Source organism: Cupressus sempervirens, chromosome 5 (assembly GCF_028749045.1).
Source record: "Cupressus sempervirens isolate cs-2001-9-10 chromosome 5, ASM2874904v1, whole genome shotgun sequence".
NCBI lineage: Eukaryota > Viridiplantae > Streptophyta > Pinopsida > Cupressales > Cupressaceae > Cupressus > Cupressus sempervirens.
This window is the reverse complement of record NC_143122.1, coordinates 797,310,314-797,330,167: the sequence shown is the minus strand read 5'-3', so window position 1 is coordinate 797,330,167 and position 19,854 is coordinate 797,310,314. Positions and strand designations below refer to the sequence as shown.

Sequence of the window (19,854 nt, the reverse complement as noted above, 5' to 3'; positions counted from 1 at the left end):
TGGTCAGTGAGACAGACTTACCAAGAAAATTACTTGTACAATAATTTATATACAAGAGGTTCATCTCCAATTCTGAACTTTCAGCAGCATCACAATAACAGAGACCAACGATTCCAATGATAGTTGCAGGACATGTTTACAAGCCATGATTCATTCTTGCATAAAAAATACTTTTTTGTTAACTCTGTCTCCCTAATTGTTCTGTTGCCTCAAGTTGTTAAATCAATGCTGCGGAGATGTTCACAAGCCGTGATTCATTCTTGCATAAAAAATACTTTTTTGTTAACTTTGTCTCCCTGATTGTTCTGTTGCCTCAAGTTGTTAAATCAACGTTGTAATGAGATGAATTTCTTTGTTCCCAGCTTGTGTATGGAAAAGGTATATTAAAACAGCTTATGAAGAACATGCAACTTACCAAGAATGTAATTTTTTGTGGCCTTGTGAATTCATGTCACCCTAAATACTCTTTTGCAGGGAATGACGAGAACTCATACCTAGACAAGCAAATTGACTTATAAGTGCTAAATAATTAAAAGCGTGAGTTGGAACATATAATCATACAAAACATGGCCAGTGTTTAGTATACTAATTAGGTAAAAATGAACATCTTAGAGTGCAAAATAACTCATATTTACACAATAATAAACCATAGTTTACATGAAATCCTTTCCAACAGATTTCAGGGATTGCATCAAGGAAGTATCACTTCCAACAACTTTTTTAAAGAAACATATCTTCCTGTTTTTGTTACAGAAAATATTCAATTCATAACCTTCTTAGAAAATAACAGAGCTCTATAACATAGTTGTTCCAGCAAGATGGATAGGTGTACTGTTCACTATGGAAGATGAACCTTGAATTATTGAATCAAAGGAGCTGAAAGTTTCACACCGCACAACCACCCCCCCCCCCAACCCCAATCTTGATAATTTCTGTAATGTTTTTAAATGCAATGCTTCTCCTGCCACCAAAAGTTTGTCAAATTTTGTAGCTTCTAACAGTTTGGTTTTGTCAAATTCACCTTCAACATGGAATGCTACTCCTGTTTGTGCAAGACAATTTCCATCTTTTCTGTCTAAATATATATCACGACCAAGAAGATTAAAATGTGCAATGAAATGCATTAAAAATACCATTCATACTTCTAAAGATAATAGAAGCCATTAAGATTTCATCTTTAATAGAAGCCATTGATAGAAATAATAGTTCCCGAGGATGACCAAAGCCCCAACCCCAAGTTGCAAATTCATTAGTACTGTAGAGATCATCTCTGAACCATTTTGTGCTCCAAAAAGAAAATGGGCCTGTTGTGATTGTTTCGACATTGCTAGCCCTGTAGTAGCACTATTGTTTTGATATACCATAAATACCATTGCCTTGAAGTGGTGGGATTTCTTGTATTTGTCTTACTGATGTCTGTATAAATTCTGTTTGCACACAAGATCAATGTCTTGTCATGTATTTAAATCTTGTATTATCTATCGAATAGTTGAATATTTTAAAAAAAGACTAGGTTTAACCTACAATAATAAGTAAATACCATTATTATTGGCCAGTCACAATTCTGAGAAATTGTAACTTTGATTCTCAACTAAAATTCCCTTCCCAAAAGTATCAAACTCATTCTCCAATGTTAAAAACAAAGACAGGTTGCCTTTTATGAAAAGCAATTCGACCAAATGAGCTAAAGGGATTGTAGATTCACAATTTCCTTCAAAGATTGATGTGGTGCATGCTTTAGCATGTGCAAGAACCTTACTATGAAGAGCATCGTATAAACTGTCATGCCCCCGTCATAGTACCAAATATTTGCACCATCCTTAGGTAAATAAGCGAACACCAATGCTCAAGAAAATTGTTTTATCTGTAATACTGCACAACATTGTGTAATCCAGATCAGACCAAGACAAAAAGAAAAGGGAAGGTAATAATTCTATCCCATCGGATGTTAGCAATTTGACCTACTGCTAATGCTTAGGCTGTTTTATACACAGAAAAAACTGTACAAAGGCACTTGTAATTACTGTCAAGGAGTGATGGCAATCAAGGCAGGAATCTCATTAATAATTAAGTCAGCAATTTGATTGTGTTATCAATGAGTTTTTAAGGGGCAAAGGAGAGTAAGAGGAGACACCGCACTTGGAAAGGCTATGATTGAAGGAACATAACTGTCCACTACCAATTTAAGACTATAAAGAACCATAAACTCTTCTGGTAAAAGGCTATCCAGGAATTGGATCATGTTGGTATACCAGCAATCTGTATTTCAAAATACTAACCATCTTACGTTATAGCAACCATTTCAAAATTTAGATTCTTCATTTGTTTATTAAATTTTACTTTTCTCCTACAAAAATCATGTAGAGGTTAGTAAGGAAATAAAAATAGGGAGGGAAGATACGGGCTCTCTTTCTATGTAGACCACCCCATGTTGGATGGATGTGTCCATGCCACTTTTGGGAAAAGGGATGTTGTATCACATCCTTGGGCTTAGTTGAGGTGAATGTTGTGGAGACACTCTATTTTGCTTTCCTCACCAATCTCTACAATGGTTGGTTGTAGAAGTGAACCAAAATCATGGAAGCATATATGCTTAATAAGGAGATGCGAGTTGGGAGGGTAGAAAGAGTTTCCCTTACAGTAGACTACCCCATGTTTGATGGACGTGTCCCTCCTACTTGGTGGGCCAAGAGGTGTTGTATCATGCCCTTGAGCTTAGTTGGGGCTACTATTCCAGGGAACTCTAACGTGCTCTCCACTTCAACCCCTAGGATGGTTCATTATTGGAAATAATACAATAAAATACTGAAATGTTTTTTTAACTTAACTGTTTATTTAGTTTATGTTTACAATAGCTATCATATATTTAAGTTTAGAATACTATATGTGAACAAATTTGTTTTTGAATTGTTACTTTGGGTAAAAATCAGGTATACTTTAACTAAGGCACATTATAAATGAAAGATAGTGAATGCTCAGAATGTTTTGATGTAAAGAGCCATGTTACAATTGTCATTGCTGTCCAGGTCATGACAAGTAATACCTAGATCACTCCAAAGTACAAGACAATATCAGGTTGCTTTGACAGTTGACATAAAAGTCATCATAGAAAAGTTCATTCACTCACATGTTTATGGAAGGGAAAGTTTTCCTAACAGTTTAAAACTAGCAATTATTGTATTGTACATTCTTAAAAAAATATGGAGGTGCTATCACAGATTTGCAAGGGGAAAATTTTGTCGGCCGTACCGAAGAGATTAACATTAAAATGAATAAAATCTTGAAGCTTATGGTCCTTGATATAAGATTCAAGGCAAGCTCATAAAAGTGACATCGTTGTATTTACAACTGAATGACTCAAATGTTCTAATCAATACAATTGAAAATTATTAGGTACCTAATTCTGATGTCCAGCAATAAAAAATCTCATTATTAGCACATGGATGCATTGCTAATCAAATGTTGATCGAATTTTCTATTCTTTAAAGCAATTACAAAATTTTCTTTAAACCAATGCGGTGATTGTACTAGAGATAATAAAGGCACTCATATTCTAGCTACTCCATCCAAACATTTGTCGCCTTATAGGAACAAAATTTCCAAATGTCAAAATATTTTCCAAATTTTATAGACATCAGTAGGATAGTAGGGGAATGATAAAATATCTATATAGCTTTTCAATTGAAGTTTCATTCAACATCCTAAATTCTAATAGATAAAATTTTAACAACAAAAATCTTTACCACTACAACATTAATATTAAAATTTTGAACATCGAACACTGACTATTTAGTATTGACTGTTGAGGTGTGCATCCCATAAATTTGGCTACTAGAAGTGGAGTGTGCATTCCAAAAGATAACATTCCCTCTTGGGGATTCCTTGATTTCCATCAGAGTTGGCTTCTGGTCCTCTGGAGCTTAACTCCATATTGCCATTGTCTGGGCATCAATATTATATCCATAACCTCTTAGCTCTCCGAGTTGACTTTCATCCTCAAATGAGATAGACTTGTGTTGTCTTCTTATTTGGTCCAGTAGGAAAGAAGAGCTTATGTTTCATCCTGGGAAGACAATCATTCCACTTCTTCCCACCAATTCTCTTGCTTCTTCCACAATGAGAATTTAAGTGGTAGGGTCATATTCTTGCAATTTTTGAACAAGTTCAATAGCTGCCTTGTTAGAATCACCTGGCTTCTTCTACAGAGACAACTCCTTTTGCTTCAATTTGAAGAGGAAACTTTTAAACTCATCTGTCTTGATGAAATTTTCATCACTCGTGAACTCAGTCTCTTCTATGATTCTTTCATCAATCATTTGGGCTTGCAACTACAATTTCTTGGCCCTTTGTTCATCCTCAGATGCTTGAGATACCAAATATCTCCTTCTGATATCATCAAAGTATTGACTACCCCTAGGCAATATCTGTAGGGCCTTTTGCTGAGCTTTCTGTGGCACTTCCACCATCTTTTGTTTTTTTTATTTACTCTACCAACTCTGAGCTCTTAAGCTGATCTTCTTCATCATCAATGACTTCAATGGCTATGTCATCATCAGAATATTCAGGATCAACCTTTTTCCTTATTTCTTCAGGGACTTGTGCTACTATTTCATCATAATTTTCTATACACTTGTCCAATTTTGACCATTAGTCTTCTTCGAGATAGAATACCTTGAAGGATAGATCTATTTTTTTCATCCCCTGTTCAAAACTAACATCCCTACATTTAATCATCCTCTCCCTACAAACATCTTTATTTAACTTGTCAGTACTAACATCCTTCTCCCACATAGGTTTTGTAAGGGGTAGGTTATATCCTTTCATACTCTTTAAGGCATTTCTAATTACATTATAGGGGTCATAGGTCCTAGCTGGCCCAATTGGCAATTTATAGCCTCTCAAATAGGCATTAGTTTCCTTAATGACATTCTTGCCTATCTTAAAGTCTCCTACCTTGGTGCATCTACACAGGAATGTTCCCTTCTTGACAAGTTTACCTAGCTATTCCCTATTCATTGAAATCAATTCCCATAACACTTCTACAAACCCTAGCCTCTCAGGGACATATTTGGGCAAAATGTGGTATACTCAAACAAAAAGACACTCCCCTAGTCATGAGTTAATTTTTTACCAACATCAAAACACATTTTGGGTTTAACAACCTTTCTAACACATCTAGGAATTCTTTCATTCACTATTCCCATCATTTTAAGAACAGAATGCACAAAATCATTATAGAAAGAAATTTCATTTTAATAGTGGTAGAATCTTTGCCATACCCTCGTCCATCTTTGTACTGGTAATCTTTCTTCCCATTCTTGTGTGGATTCGAAGAAGCTTTGATCAAATGCATCATCATTTTTGAATAGGATCATATGCATAATCATTGAATAATGAGGGAATCTGAAATTCTCCAATTGTCCTTGTTGAGCAACAATGATCTCCTCATGTATCTTGTCAATTATGTATGCTACGTAATCATATCTAACATTGGTGTTTGGGTCTTGGATGTTCAAAGCCATAGCATAATGTCCTCCAAGGGCATTCATGGTTCCATCTGAACCCAGGATCTTCTTCAGACCAAAGACAGTATTTTGAAGTATCTTTGGAAGAACTCAAGAGGCATTATCTTTTCTATTTCCTTCTTCTTTGGAATATCTTCCTTCTCTTTATGGAATGAAGGGTTATGCCTTGTCATTATCCTACCCATATAAAAGTTCTTATGTTTCTTGAAATTTTCAGTTTGGTCATCAACATCAATAGGCAATGCCATTGGGCCTCCTAGGTCAAATGCCTCTATAAATGTCTCTTTATCTAGGGCCAAGAAAATGCTTCTATCACTCCTATGGAATGACTTGCTCACTAGATTGTAGTAATTGACTAGAGCCTTCACCAAGTCAACATCCACAAACACTTCATGCATTATCAACTTGCCCAAGTTTCTGACCCAAGGGTTGTAGATTGGAACTTTCTCTACTCTGTTTTTATAGAAGAACTAGAACAATTCATATCCATTTCTGTCTAGAACCTTTGCATCTCTACAAAACACATATGGATCTCTAAAAGTATGAACATTTGCAGCTTGTGTATTTTTAGAACCAGGAAAAATATGTATCCACTCTTCAACAAACGAGCTAGGTTATTTGTCTGCGAAGTTGATTCTTCAATTACTGCTTGTGCAATCAACTGTCCTTTCTGAGCCATTTATTCAAACAATTCAATCAATTTTGTATTATATATGCTGAATAGTTATTGAAAATCTTCTCTTCAACTCAAAATTCGCTTGGAAAAACTCAAACAAATATGAAACTGGTAACAAAAATCTCTGTGCCCTTCAGAATTTATCTATTTTCTACAACAAGAGCGTGGCATTAATGGAAATTAAATCAGCACACTTCAAAACCTATCATTTCTCAAAAAGCTAGCAAGATCTTCACTTTTTCATACTCCGTACATCCAACTCATCCATTTTTATCCAACTCAGACATGGTCATTGAAAAATATTTTATGCTTTCGTAATTTTAGAGTTGCAATGATGCGATCACCATCTTTTCACTGCTTCGCCATGGTTTCTTCTCTTTCTTTGTTTCCAGCTACAACCATGCAAATAGGGCTTTTCTTACTGTTTCACAACCTTGGATCCATTTTCTTTAATTGCTAGGTTTGGCTTGTGAGGATGCAATTCCCTTTGTTCGCCCCTTCGCAACTTCATTTCACTTCAATCTCTAACCATTGTGATTTGGTGATGAGCTCTTTATTTACCATTTCACATCTTTGCCACAGTTTAGGGCTTGAAATCTTTCTTTCCAACGATGATGCAATGCTTCACATTTTTACCTTATCGCTTCATCACAACCACCGGTCATGATTTATACTTTAACTATGCGATGTTGCGCTAAGAATTTTCTTTGACTGCTAATTCATCCATCACAACATTGCAACTTAACAATCTAACTATCTTTGAAAACTTGCAAAAGTGTGACCAATAGCTCTTTGCCACTTCGCAACTTAAGATGTTAACAACAATTGAAGCCGTGCAAAGATGTGATCTCTAGTTTGTCTAACTGCCACCTCTTTTCGTAACTTCGCAGCAAAGATCTTAACTGTTTTCGAAACCCTTTACAATCTTGCACTGACTTTCAACTTTAACTATTCTGAGTTCATTTTGCAAGCCCACAACTTCAAAGATGTAAACACAACTAAACCCTATGACAGTTCGATCAAAAACATTTGCCACTTTGCAACTTTGACTCTAAGTCATTCATAAACCTTAGCAATATTGTGATGGTCGAAATCCTTAACTGCATGATTACATTTTGCACCATCGCGGCTTAACTTGTCACTTTGCTTTAAACCCTTGCAAAAGAGTGACAAGCATTTCTTCTAACTATTAGATATCTTTTGTAGTTTTTCAACTTATAATCCTCCTTCATGGATTAAACGTGCGATCATACAATAAGGTTTTAACTTGACTATTTTCTTCTATCACTATTTCACAACTTAAGCTCTTAAGTCAACAAGTAACCCTATGAAGGTGCAGTTACAAGATTTCACAACCTCGTTATGTTAACTTTAGATTTCCTTTAACCACTTGTGAAGATGCACTAGTCTTAACTCTTAACTACTACATCCTTTTCACATCCTCACAACCCTGTCTTCATAGTTTATTTGACCTTTTTTGATTTTGCACTGATATCCCTGGTAGTTGTTTCCTTTTGTTCGCATGGTCACAACTTAAAATATATTCAATGCTTTCTGGCTTGTGACCTCACGATGACTGTTTAAAACTAACCCTTTTTCCTTCATTGCAGGATCACAACATGAATTCCCTTAAGCAAGAAATGACTTGCGATCATGCGCTTTTGTTGTTTCACTCATTCGCACCTCTAACATGAATGTTAATAATAATCACTACGAAGCCATGCTCTATGTGTTCCGCTTTTGAGGCCCACTCCCCCGCCTTTTCTCACCCATGTTCTTCTTACCTCTATTTTCTTCGCTATAAGAAATAGTCCTTTATCGCATCTCAGTGTAAATCTCTATGCTCCACGCTTATCCATAATCCCCAGCTCTTCTGGCACAATTTCTTCCCCTACTGCTCCCCTCCCCCCTCCGCCCACCACCTCCACCCTTGAGTTTCACTCCCTAACCTCTCACACCATTGCTCTTTATGACATTCCTGGGCAGCCATCTACCCACCTCATTCTGCCTCCTCATTGTCACTTGTTCACCCCCTCCAACATCTATGAGGCCATTAGATCCATGAGATGCAATAGAGCTACTGATGAGGAGGGGTTCTAGGCCAAAATCTTCAAGTTTGGTGCCCCGATCCTTAGTCCTATCTCACTATACTCTTTAATAGGGTAGTCTATACTGGTTTCCCTGATTCTTGGCATAGGCATCTGGTTTATCCAATTCATAAGACCGGACCTGTCTCTAACCCTGGAAACTACAGGGCTATTATGATCAGGCACACGTTTGCCAAACTTTATGCCACAACCCTGAATGCTATGATGTCTAGAGAGCTTGACAGGCGAGGGTGTAGAGCTAAAGGACATGCCTGTTTTTGTGCTAACTACTAGACCATGGATCACATTTTGACATTACGGGCTATTGTTGAGGAGGCTAGATATAGATCGGTGAAAGTTGACTATTGCTTTGTTGATTTTCACAAGGCTTTTGATTCCATCCCTAGGATGGCTCTATTTCAGAAGCTTCGTGAGATTGAGATTTTTGAGATGCTGCTAACTGCTATTATGAGATTGTATGAAACTATGGTGGGTAGATTCAGGACTCCTGAAGGATTTTCAGTTCTGATTCATAGCACCATTGGGGTTAAGCAGGGCTGCCCTCTCTCCTCCACTTTGTTTGGTTTGTACATTAATGAGCTTAAGGACTTCCTTATGAACTCCTCGCTCCTCGGTGATGGATGTTACTTGCATCAGGTCTTGATATCCATTTTTCTTTTTGCAGACAATGTGGTTCTTCTAGCTTCTTCTTCAGAGGATTTACAGAGGCTTCTTGATGGTTTAGCTTCCTTTTGTGACTAGAAACAACTTGTGGTTAACCTGGGTAAGACTCAGGTTATGGTTTTTAATTGCTTACAAACCTCTTGTTTTCACTTCTTCTTTCAAGGACAAGAGATTGAGATTACTTCTTCATATATGTACTGTTAAGGCTGAGAATTTGCACCCTATTAAACTATACTAGTTTAACAATCTTGCCTAACATGGGAGTCATTTCTGTATGTGGGACATGCGTACCTAGAAATGAAACCTTCGGATTCTAGGCCGGTTCCTATTGGATAATCTCTGGTTATTATATGAAACTACTTTAAACTTATGGGGAAAAGAGTTAGAAATGCTGGAAATGAACTTATAATTTGTAACTTAAACTAAAGAACCAGGTGATACACCAAATGTGACAGGAATATCGAGAAAATAATGGCTTTCTTAAGAAGACTATATGAATTTTATAACTAAAGATGAAACACTTCTATTATGTATAGATATGCATTAATATTCATAATAAGGTCCTTAAACAGATTAGCAAGGAGGAGGAGTTCTTCACATGAAAACCAAATTTAACTTAGACACAAATTATAACCTGCATACAACATACACTCCTGCAACAAGGTAATAGATGAGACAAAAGAAAATAAGGAATTATTAACTCACTTATATCTCTCATCAATCATGCACTTGACACACAAACACAGGAAGAAAGAAGGCTTGAATCTGATAGAAAACTGCTCCAAAATATTGCCAGTATTTACTAGTCTCCAAAAGAGGTACAAAATTTTGCATGAAAACTGCCAAGGACAAAAATTGTCACAAGAGCCTCTCTCTTTGCATAATCAGAACCAGAAGCTTACTGGATCAAAACAGAACCACGGGCGACAATGCAATGACAAAGAACATCTAACCAGTCAAAGTCTGAAAGGCAATGACTGGTTATCTCTGACTTTCTCTCATATATTTTATTTTTCTTGTTCTTAGTACATATGAAAGATAAAAATTGTATTCTCGATTTGTGTGAGATACTTTGCCTTCAGTATTTCATCATTATGTGTAAAATATCAAATGTATATTCATGAAATGAATGATACAAGGACATTTATATTCTTTCAAATAAAAAATGAAAGCGTTTCCAGCAAATAAAATTTGAATTCTCAGAACTGAATTTTAACATGTGTTAAAATTAAGTAACATGTACCTCGGAGTGAAGTTCTCTAGACCCCGATTTAGTATGAGACTGGTGATTCAGTCCAGAGTTAGTAAGGTTATGGGATCTCATGCTATGCTTGAGAGGCAGTGCTTCAAACATCATTTTCAGGATACCTCATCCAAGCTGTCCCTCTTGGACTCCCTGTGCAATCGACTATTCTTTATGGCTTTGTGGTTTGAAGGCCTTCTCTCCTGGTCTCGGATTGGGCCTCGATCAAGTGCATACAAACTCTACTTATATGGTGTATAATTAGATGTCACAAGTTTACCCCTCATAGTATTATTATAGCTAAGTTTGGTGCTTATCCCTTCAGACTTGTGGCCATTTTTAACTTGATTTGGTTCCCTCATCACCTTTGTGGTTTTGTGGATTTGACTGGATATCAATATAGATACTCCTATCTGGCCCACTGCTCTTCTGTTATGACTACAAGTTCTGATACTAGCACTCGATCTTGTTGTTGGTATGCTTAGGAAACATCTCTGCTGAGTTCGATTGGGATTGATATCAACCGCCTCCCTCCATATTAGTTCTTGCTGGATGTGTTGGTTCATCTCCTCCCCTCGTGTTAGGAGTTGAATGAGCATGTCAAACTCGATATTTATAGACAATACATTACCACTACTTGGAGTAACCCTCCTGGAGATTTACGTCAGAGGATGGCCTTCTATGCTAAGCACTTTCTAGAGATCTGTGATGGGATTGTTGTTCATCCTAGCTACCTATCTCAACGTTGGTGTCATGCCTTGCGTATCTCTCCAGGCTCCTTTAGAGTTGGTTCTCACCATTTTTAGGCCCAGATTGACCATCATATGGATAGCAGAGATTGGATCTATCAGTTGTTTACTTTAGCGGAGGTCAAGACAGAGACTCACTTTATTTTCCCTTGCCCTATCTTTTATGAAATCATAGGGAAATTTCATTTCCTTTTTAGGGATTGTTTTTTCTCTTTCAGCATTCTTCAGTTACATTGAGCAAAGGTGTTTCACACTTTACCTTCAGAAGGCCACCCTGCTCCATGATAGTACTTTACAGTCACTACTTCCTCATCGACATACCTTTGATCAGCTCATTACTACATTTTTCTCACCCTTGTCTCCATTACGGGGTGTGAAAAGGCCATCCAGTAACATCGGTCACTCCAGGTCTGTGAGACCCTACAACAGTTTTTCATGACAGCGATATTCCTCTACTAGCTCTCATGGACATATAATGGCTCATGTTCACTCGCAGTCATATACTTTTGTGGCTGATTTCTTTTGGCCAACAAAGGACTCCTAGTTCTTGCCTTAGCACATCTCTTCTCTTCTTGTTTCTTATTTCTTTCTTACTTTTCTTGGACACCGTTTGGTGATCTTGTTATTGTCTTCTATCGTGTTGTAAGCTCTCAGTCCCATAGACCCTTTTGTGGTCTATTATTGGACATTAATATTATTATCTTATCTCATCCGACTGAAACTACCAAACATCAACATGACCCAGCTAAGGAAATCAACATGTTACATTGTTCTACCAAACAACACAGAAATTCAAATTGTGAATGACTCTATACCATGAGCAACATAGCTGGGTCTCAGAGTCATTGTGCCACCACAACCTCCACCTCCAAACTGCTTAGAATTCATAAAAATAATTACTATTCTCAAATTTGATATTAAATACACATGATTATATTCAAATTTTGCACAGTGAAAATGTAAATACTTAAATAATACTTGCTGAAAAATTAAACATAGAAGCACAATATTTTTTAGAAATTTATTATTATCCCTTGGAAATGCAAGTATGTTGCAAACCAATCATATCATTTAGAAGCTAAAACTTATGAACAAGTCTTGAGATGAGAGACATCTGTTACCAGAAGATGAATTTTCTGTATTGAAATTGTTGTCAAATGTTTCTTATCTATGCAAGTAGTAACATAACCTTTCCCATGAAAATAACTGGACAACATTTTTGAATGAGCTCCAAAAAGGTCTAGACAGCAAGGGTGAAGGACTTTGGTTACTACCTGCTTTGTATGACCATGAGGTCATACAATATAACTTCTAGGATTTACCCTGAATAGTCTTTATTAATATTCATATGAGCAATCAGCAAATGAAATACTTAGACAACAACTAATAAGAAGTATGGTAACAAGAATCATATCTTCGCAGATTCTAGAAAATGGCAAGCTTACATCTTGTACAATAATGTATCTATTTGTACCCAATAGTCTTGTTAAGCCAGTCTTTCTAAAGTCTTTAGATCTGGTTGTTTCTTGTAAGACAATCTTATCATTTTTTCTTTGCAAAGGGCATTGGTTGTCTAGGAAACCTTAACCCCCTTGTGTTCATGACAGAATAAGCCTTATTGGCTGGATTTTAAGGTAATTTTACCATTTTATCTCTTCCAGCACCTCTGTCTATGCCTTCCATTGGGTGTAGCCAGGTGAAAGGATTCGCTACAACAATTTGGGAGTTTATCATATTGCGCTCCTTTCCTTTTCTGGAGTGTGCTTTACTAATCTTTCATTGAGATTTTTTCTTGGGTGTTATGATTTCATTGATCGGGGTGTAAATCATGGCTTTGTTGAAAACCATAGGTCTCCTAGAAAATTTTCTCTTTTGATTTCCATTGAAGATTGTCATGAAATATGTTAGTGAATGATAGAAATATGAAAATAAGCATTTTTGAAATATGATATGTGATGATTTTAATTATGACATAATACACTCAAAGAATACTCACATTTAATTACACATAACTATACTTTTAGTAAATAAAAAAATCCAGGGGCTGCTCAATATGTTAGTAGTGAATGGATCTATGATGAGTGTGATAGTGAGAGTTTTAAATTGTATTATATCATAATTCTAATTATTACACAGTACAATACAGAAACACTCATATTTAATAATACTAATTGTAATTTTAATAATTAGAATAGATTACAAATCCTAAGAAATTAAAAAAAATTGAACATATTTGATTAATTGGCAGTGGGAATATGAATATAAGTATTTAGAGATTGTAGTATGTACTGATAATTCATAAACAATCACAAATAATTATAACTTAAATAGCATAGAAACCCGTAGGATTGACCCTTTCTAAGTGCCATGTATGTTTGTAAATTTGAATTCTTCCATTGAGTAGATGAATATTGTCCATGTTCAACCTTGTTTTAAAATGTATACATCAGTGACAGTTAACTTTTGTCATTGAACTTTACTAGCTATTCAAAAAATATACATTAATGAGTCCAAAGTTTTGTTAATTTTATTTGCACTAGTACATTATACGATTAACTTGGGATCGTCCTAGATTAGGAAGGGCATTTTAATCGCTCAGCATGAGAAAAGGTCTATTCAAAGATTCATTATAGTTGAATCTACATGTTAAACTTCCAAAGTCCAAAATAACAAACAATGCATGGTCTACTTACTTTTCAGCTTTCACCATACCCTTATTTACAAACATTCTAATTCTAAGATTGAACAACTTATTAATACAACACTAACAGTAAGACTTAATCCTGGCTCCATGACAACAATGCTAGAAGCACTTTTAGCTGCATATGGGGAAAAAGCATGAGCCTTAGCAAAGAACAATGATCAATGGAAAGAACAAAAAGACCATGTTCTTAACTTTTAAGATCTTACCTTGCAATCTCAGCATGTCTTTTTGCCTCTTCAGCCATCTGATTAAGGTCTTTCAAGTTGTTCTTGTCACCAAATATCTTTGTATCTGGAGGCTACAATCCATGCAAAGTCCTTTGAGCACGGGCCCATTTTATTTGTCTGACCTCTTTTCCAAAATCATGTTGTCTGGTGAAGGAAACCTGAAACATACAACACCATGAATAAATTAGTTCTCGCAGGCAGTCGACTGACTTGATTGCAAAAAAAGAAATAGCATACGAGTTGGATTGTTTTAGTTCACACACTCTTTACTCAATAGGAAAATTGTAAGCCTTTCCACTGATGGCATATCTAATTGCAAAATTGCTAAGATGAAGTGGGAAGTAGAAGATTATGAAGATTATGTTGTAAACGCATGCAACACCAACCAGTCCCACCCCATGCCCTGTATTGCAGAAAATCTCCAGTTTGCATAAACAACAATTCAAAGCAATCATCCATTCTTTTGTGGATCACATGATCTTTTGAGGAAACTACCGAAAGAACCATAAATTATTAACCTAGCATAAGTAAATGATTTTAGAGACAAATAGACTATTTTTTGCTCGTTATGCTTTTGCTTCTTTTACCCGAAATTAGTATTCATATTCTTACAAAAATAAACTCCATGGAATGGAGAACAGACCTAGTCTACAAGCAGAATAGAAAAACAAAATGTTTTTCATAGCATACCCCTTTTATATTTGAGATGATCAGAGTTCCAGGTCCTCCTGGATCAAAAAAACATTGAAATTTATCTATTTTATCTTGTCTAATTGTATACTAGTCGACAGCTTTGTGTTCTTCTAGGATTCAAATTCACTCGTAAAAATATGCATATGCTTTGAGTATCTAACATGATGGGATTTTTTTTGAACAGTTGTTTCCTAGAGATGCACCTTCTTTTCTTGGTGGAGTGCTGCAAATATATTAATTTCCAACTGAATATATTAATATTGTTTTCTATAATTTTAGTTGTGATGTGGCTTAATATGTTATTTACCTGACAAGTATCTAAATGGTATTTGTATTTATGTTTGACATCTTTGGTACAAGCTTCTGGTATTCTTTATAAGCGGAGGAAATGATTATGATCCCATGGCAACAGCAATAAAGACATCTGCAGGTGCAATTTTAGCAAGGCTTCTAGTGCAAAAGAGTAAATATTTCTTACATTTTACGGAAGATTGCTCTAAGTAGTTTCTCAATGTTGATAGGATGGTTGTTTATAATGTGTGGTATGAATTTCACATCTTTTATTTTATTTTGAGCTTGACCTATTCATGCACTAATATGCATCAAAGTTGTCTCAAAGCTGTATAGAAAGAAGCTATTGTTCATTCAATGAATTGTGACTGAATGCATAAACAATATCAGGTTGCTCTAAAGTCACATTTCAAGGCTTCTTGATGTTGCTATTATTATGGTCTCAATATAGGTCCAAGAAATTAAAATATGAATAGTGGCAATTTATTAGTCAATTTTTGAGATATTGATCTTATAGAGATCCATTAATTAAATAATGGGATCGGCTAAGAAATGCAATTAAATCTTGATGATAATAAGTAGATTAGAGATGAAGAGTCAGGTTGACCAGTGATTAGGAGAACTGAATAAGATTGGTTATTATTATGGAGAGCTGCAATCTCTTGAAAGAAAAGGCATGTGTCATTTGAGGTCTAAAAGGACACAACCATTCAATAATGAGGATATGTAAATTGATTGAAGACACTCCTTTCCATAATCAATCAGACTATTCTTATTTCATCCTATTCGGGTATGCTCTCCTTATTGGCAAATCTGGTTGGAGGCACATAAGTATCCAATAGAGACGGAACCATTATTGTTGCAAGAATACATATTCAGATCAGAAACAACAATCTCATTGCTCTAAATGATATCACCATCTTTGGTTGCATACATAGACTGTCCTATCAGACATAGCAGCACCTTCTGACTGTCCAAGCATATAGACATATCAAGCACATCATTATATCATCATTGCACAATTTATAAGATATATTAGACAGCCTTGTAAGAAGGTTCATTGCATAATTCATATGGTGGCGTATTTTGTGATTCAGAATATTGCAATTCTGCTTAGTAAACATACGTACATTTCATTTGTCCTCTAACTTCAACAAATAGGTGAGGTGTTTTGTGGCAGGCAAAAGAAGTGAACTATTGAAGCTCAAATATATAAAACAATACAAAAATGATGATACATTGATGTTCACTTGATCTATTAGTCTTTGACAAGATAATGTGTTGTTTAATTATTGTATGAAATAAGGAAGGAATGAGTAAAACACAAAGCTTGATCGAGTATCAATCACAAGGTTAATGAAGAAGTTGAAGCCGAAGATTACAGAACTTAGTAAAAGCCGAGCATAACAGTATTAGTCGAGTGTTAGTTATAACCGAGCAAGAAGAAGAAGGAAAAAACAGAAGCAACCAAGCATAGTGAAGACCGAGCGAGACAAAATAATAGACACTGAGCTACCTAGTGATGACTGAGCGGAAGAGCACAGTGATTACTGAGTGTCAGCAAAATAATAGTTTCTGGAAGAATCGAGTTTTAATGCCGACATAGTTGAACTTACGAATTGGTCAAAACATGTAAATGATAAGGATTGATGAGATGACGTATTTAATGCACAAATTGAGTTTGTTAAGCGATCAAAGGCAAGAATTCAAGAAGTTTCCAAAAGTTTCAAAAAAGGAGTAGAAGGACAAAACAATGGACAGATTCATTGAATCTAATCAAGCCTTAAGATCTAAGATGATGTTTAAGCAGCAAAATATCAAAGCTACCTATTTAAGGAGGCATATGAGATATTTTATGGTTGTTGGCTGGTTGTATTGTGGTGAATTTGTGAAGAACTTGTGAAGAACAAAGTAGCAGAGAAAAAGTGAGAAGAGTGGTAAAGTATGATTGCTTGAATAGTTGTCAAGCAAATTAGAGATGAAGAATATATGAAATCTAGTCAATGAGCTAGAATGAGCTGAATGGAGATTTGAATTTGCGAAGTGAGTTGTATTTTACCAGATTAAAACCTAGTTGTTACTTTCTAACCATTATGGAAAATAAAATCCTTTAATCAAGGTGAAATTCTAATGGAATGATCTAAAGTTCTCTAACAAGGCCATTCCTAACAGGGTTATTTAAATCCTATAACAGGGTCACCACCTAATAGTGTGTTTTGTAACCTTTAACAAGTTTGACTCTTAATGGAGCTCACTTAAGAGGAGTGAAAAGTGGTAACATGTTATTTGGTGATTTTTCTAAAATTGGATTTCCACGTTAAATTTTTATGTCATACATGTGTGAATGTTGGTTTCATGTTTCATTCTATTTACTGTTTTATATTTTTGTTAGTTGGCGTATACTAAATAGAAAACTAAGTGCTGAAATGAATAAGTTGATTTATAGTTGAGTTGTTATATTGGCCAAATGCATTTGAGAGTTTAAATATGTGGTCTAAAGTTGTTAAAAGTTGAATTAGGAAATCTGGACCTTAGGATAACTGATTCACCCCCCTTCTTAGTTATTATAATCATTCTAACACACATTTGTTAGAGGTTATAGATCACCTCACACTTTCAGCAAGAGAAACTTACTAGCCTCCCCAACTTCCAATATCAGAGGTTATATAATCACCTACACTAGGTCAAGTTGTTGTCAGTGGAAATTTGGATGATGCAGTTATTAGAATCAACATCAAGGTGCTTCTTTGGACATTTGAGTCTTTGCATAACATAGTACATAAATTTAATTACCTAAAAATTTCACAAGCTTTTCTTGAAGATCATTTTCTTTTGTTTGATTTTTGCAGGTTCTAGTTATGCCTTCAGGGGAATTAGCAATAATGGAAGCTATTAAAAGGGAATTCTAAAGTGCTAAATATTGCAAAGGCCAAGGACAACAAAGATATTAGCCTTTAAGGAATTGATTCTTCTATTTTAATTCTTGGGGGAACCCTTTGTATCCTTATTTTCCTATTCTAGTAGCAGGATGTATCAAACTAAAGATTGAGGGAATCCTAAAGTGCTAAATATTGCAAAGGCTAACAACAACAAAGATATTAGCCTTCAAGGAATTGATTCTTCTATCTTAATTCTTGGGGTAACCCTTTGTATCCTTATTTTCCTATTCTAGTAGCAAGATGTATTAAACTAAAGATTGTTGCTTTGGACATCAGAAAAACTATACAATTTGCAGCTGAGATTGTGAACATTCTATTTTCTGATCTAATTTACAAAGGAAATCAGAACTAATTTCCATGATTGCTAATTTTTAATTTTTTTAATTCTATGAAAAGCATATCGGTGGAATTACATGTACACCATGGAAAGGATTCTCCAAGAAGAATACAGTTTGGTTGTACTGGTTCCAAAGATGCATAGTTTGGAAAAGGGCACCACAAATATTAACTGCTAACCAAGTGCTTTGCTATAGGCATTTGGAAAAATAGAAATATTTCCAAATTTATTATTTATTTCTTAAAGATGATATGTCAAACACTTCTATGCTTATTACGTTCAGAAATGCTTACTCATGCCACATTAGCATTTATCAAACACTTACTCGACAACAAGAAACTGACTCTTCTAATTTTTGAATTTAGGCAATTGATGTTACAGACGGAGTATTGATCGTGGTCTCAATAGTCTATAGTTTCATACATTCACCTATTGCAAGCATTCCATAAAGGTGAGAATACAATGATAATATTGGACACTTGCAATATTGCATCAGATTAACAAGAAAATATCAAAATTCTTATCAGAAAACTTATTGGTGAAGAGAAAATTCATTAACATATCAATTGAGTATTCTATGTTCCCAAAGGAACAATGTGATCTATCAAAACCTAATCAATATCTGCAATAATTGTGTTTCAAAATATGTTAGAGGTCTTAAAGAATGATTGCAGCTGGCCAATTTATTACAACACCAATATAGTGTTGATTGCACAGCCTTGTATTGCCCATGATACTTCAGCTTTGGGTGCACAAACATGGATCTTGTTCCAGAAATAGATTACCATCTTCCATATTGAATTTTCATCTCATTACTCGGTAAATTCTTCCTTTGCATGAATTGCTACAATAGATAGGAAAGCCCAATTAACATGGCACCAGTCATATCTTTCTATAGGGACCCTTCATAATTCCTGACCACCGAGGTTAGTTTATGACACAGGAGCATCCTAGGGTTGTTTGCAATCTTGCATGTTAGTGTGATTTTGGTTTGTAGTTGTAGACTCGATCACCAAAGGAGTGGTGCTCAATTGCTATTGGGCATAGTTTATGCTTGGGATCTCGACATAATGATGCAAAGCCCCTGTATTTACCTTCAAGGAATTATGATCAACTCAGAGGCTTCAACAAAGAACCCTGACATTATACACCAATAAAAGCAACATCTTCATTCACACAATTTGATTTCTATAGATGAGTAAATTACTTATAAATTTCAATCTTGACATTTTCTTGCAAGACCCTTTGGAGAAGTTGTTCCAAATTGTCCCTTATAAAACATATCCAAAGCTAAGGCCAATCTATTGAAAAAATTATAAATTATGTGCTCTGAACCAAGACCCATATTTTCTATCATAAATCAGGAGCAAAACAGTAACCCTATCTAGGGCATCAAATAACTTTCTCAATATAATTTTAAATAACACCAAACCAATTTCCACTCAACCTTATATAGTCTAGTTTTTGAATCCGTAAGCCATTAATTATTAGAAAGAATAAATCATTCTACAAGCACCAATTGTGTCCTATAACTTCAATGGAGATCCATAAAAATCAGTCTTCATTAAAAATGAACATAACCTACACAAATATGAATGAAAACAACTCAAACCAATTGGAAATAAAACCTAGTTCACATATATTCTCAATTAATATAAGTATAGTTCTTGATTCATTCAAATGTGACATTACCAAATGT

The 19,854-nt window shown here is 35.2% G+C and overlaps 1 protein-coding gene across 2 annotated transcripts in view; it reads left to right on the top strand.

Moving 5' to 3' along the window:
• Positions 1–18,170, top strand: part of LOC149558337 (uncharacterized) — a 64,577-nt gene extending 46,407 nt beyond the window's left edge. Inside the window, exons 3-4 of one of the 2 annotated variants that reach the window (XM_089832600.1) lie at positions 14,949–15,018; positions 17,729–18,170. In XM_089832600.1, coding sequence (XP_089688726.1) covers positions 14,949–15,018; positions 17,729–17,775 — 117 coding nt within the window. In that variant the 3' untranslated portion in view covers positions 17,776–18,170. The remainder of the gene's footprint in view (positions 1–14,948; positions 15,019–17,728) is intronic. The other variant, XM_089832601.1, reaches the window with a different exon arrangement.
• Positions 18,171–19,854: the final 1,684 nt, after the last annotated feature.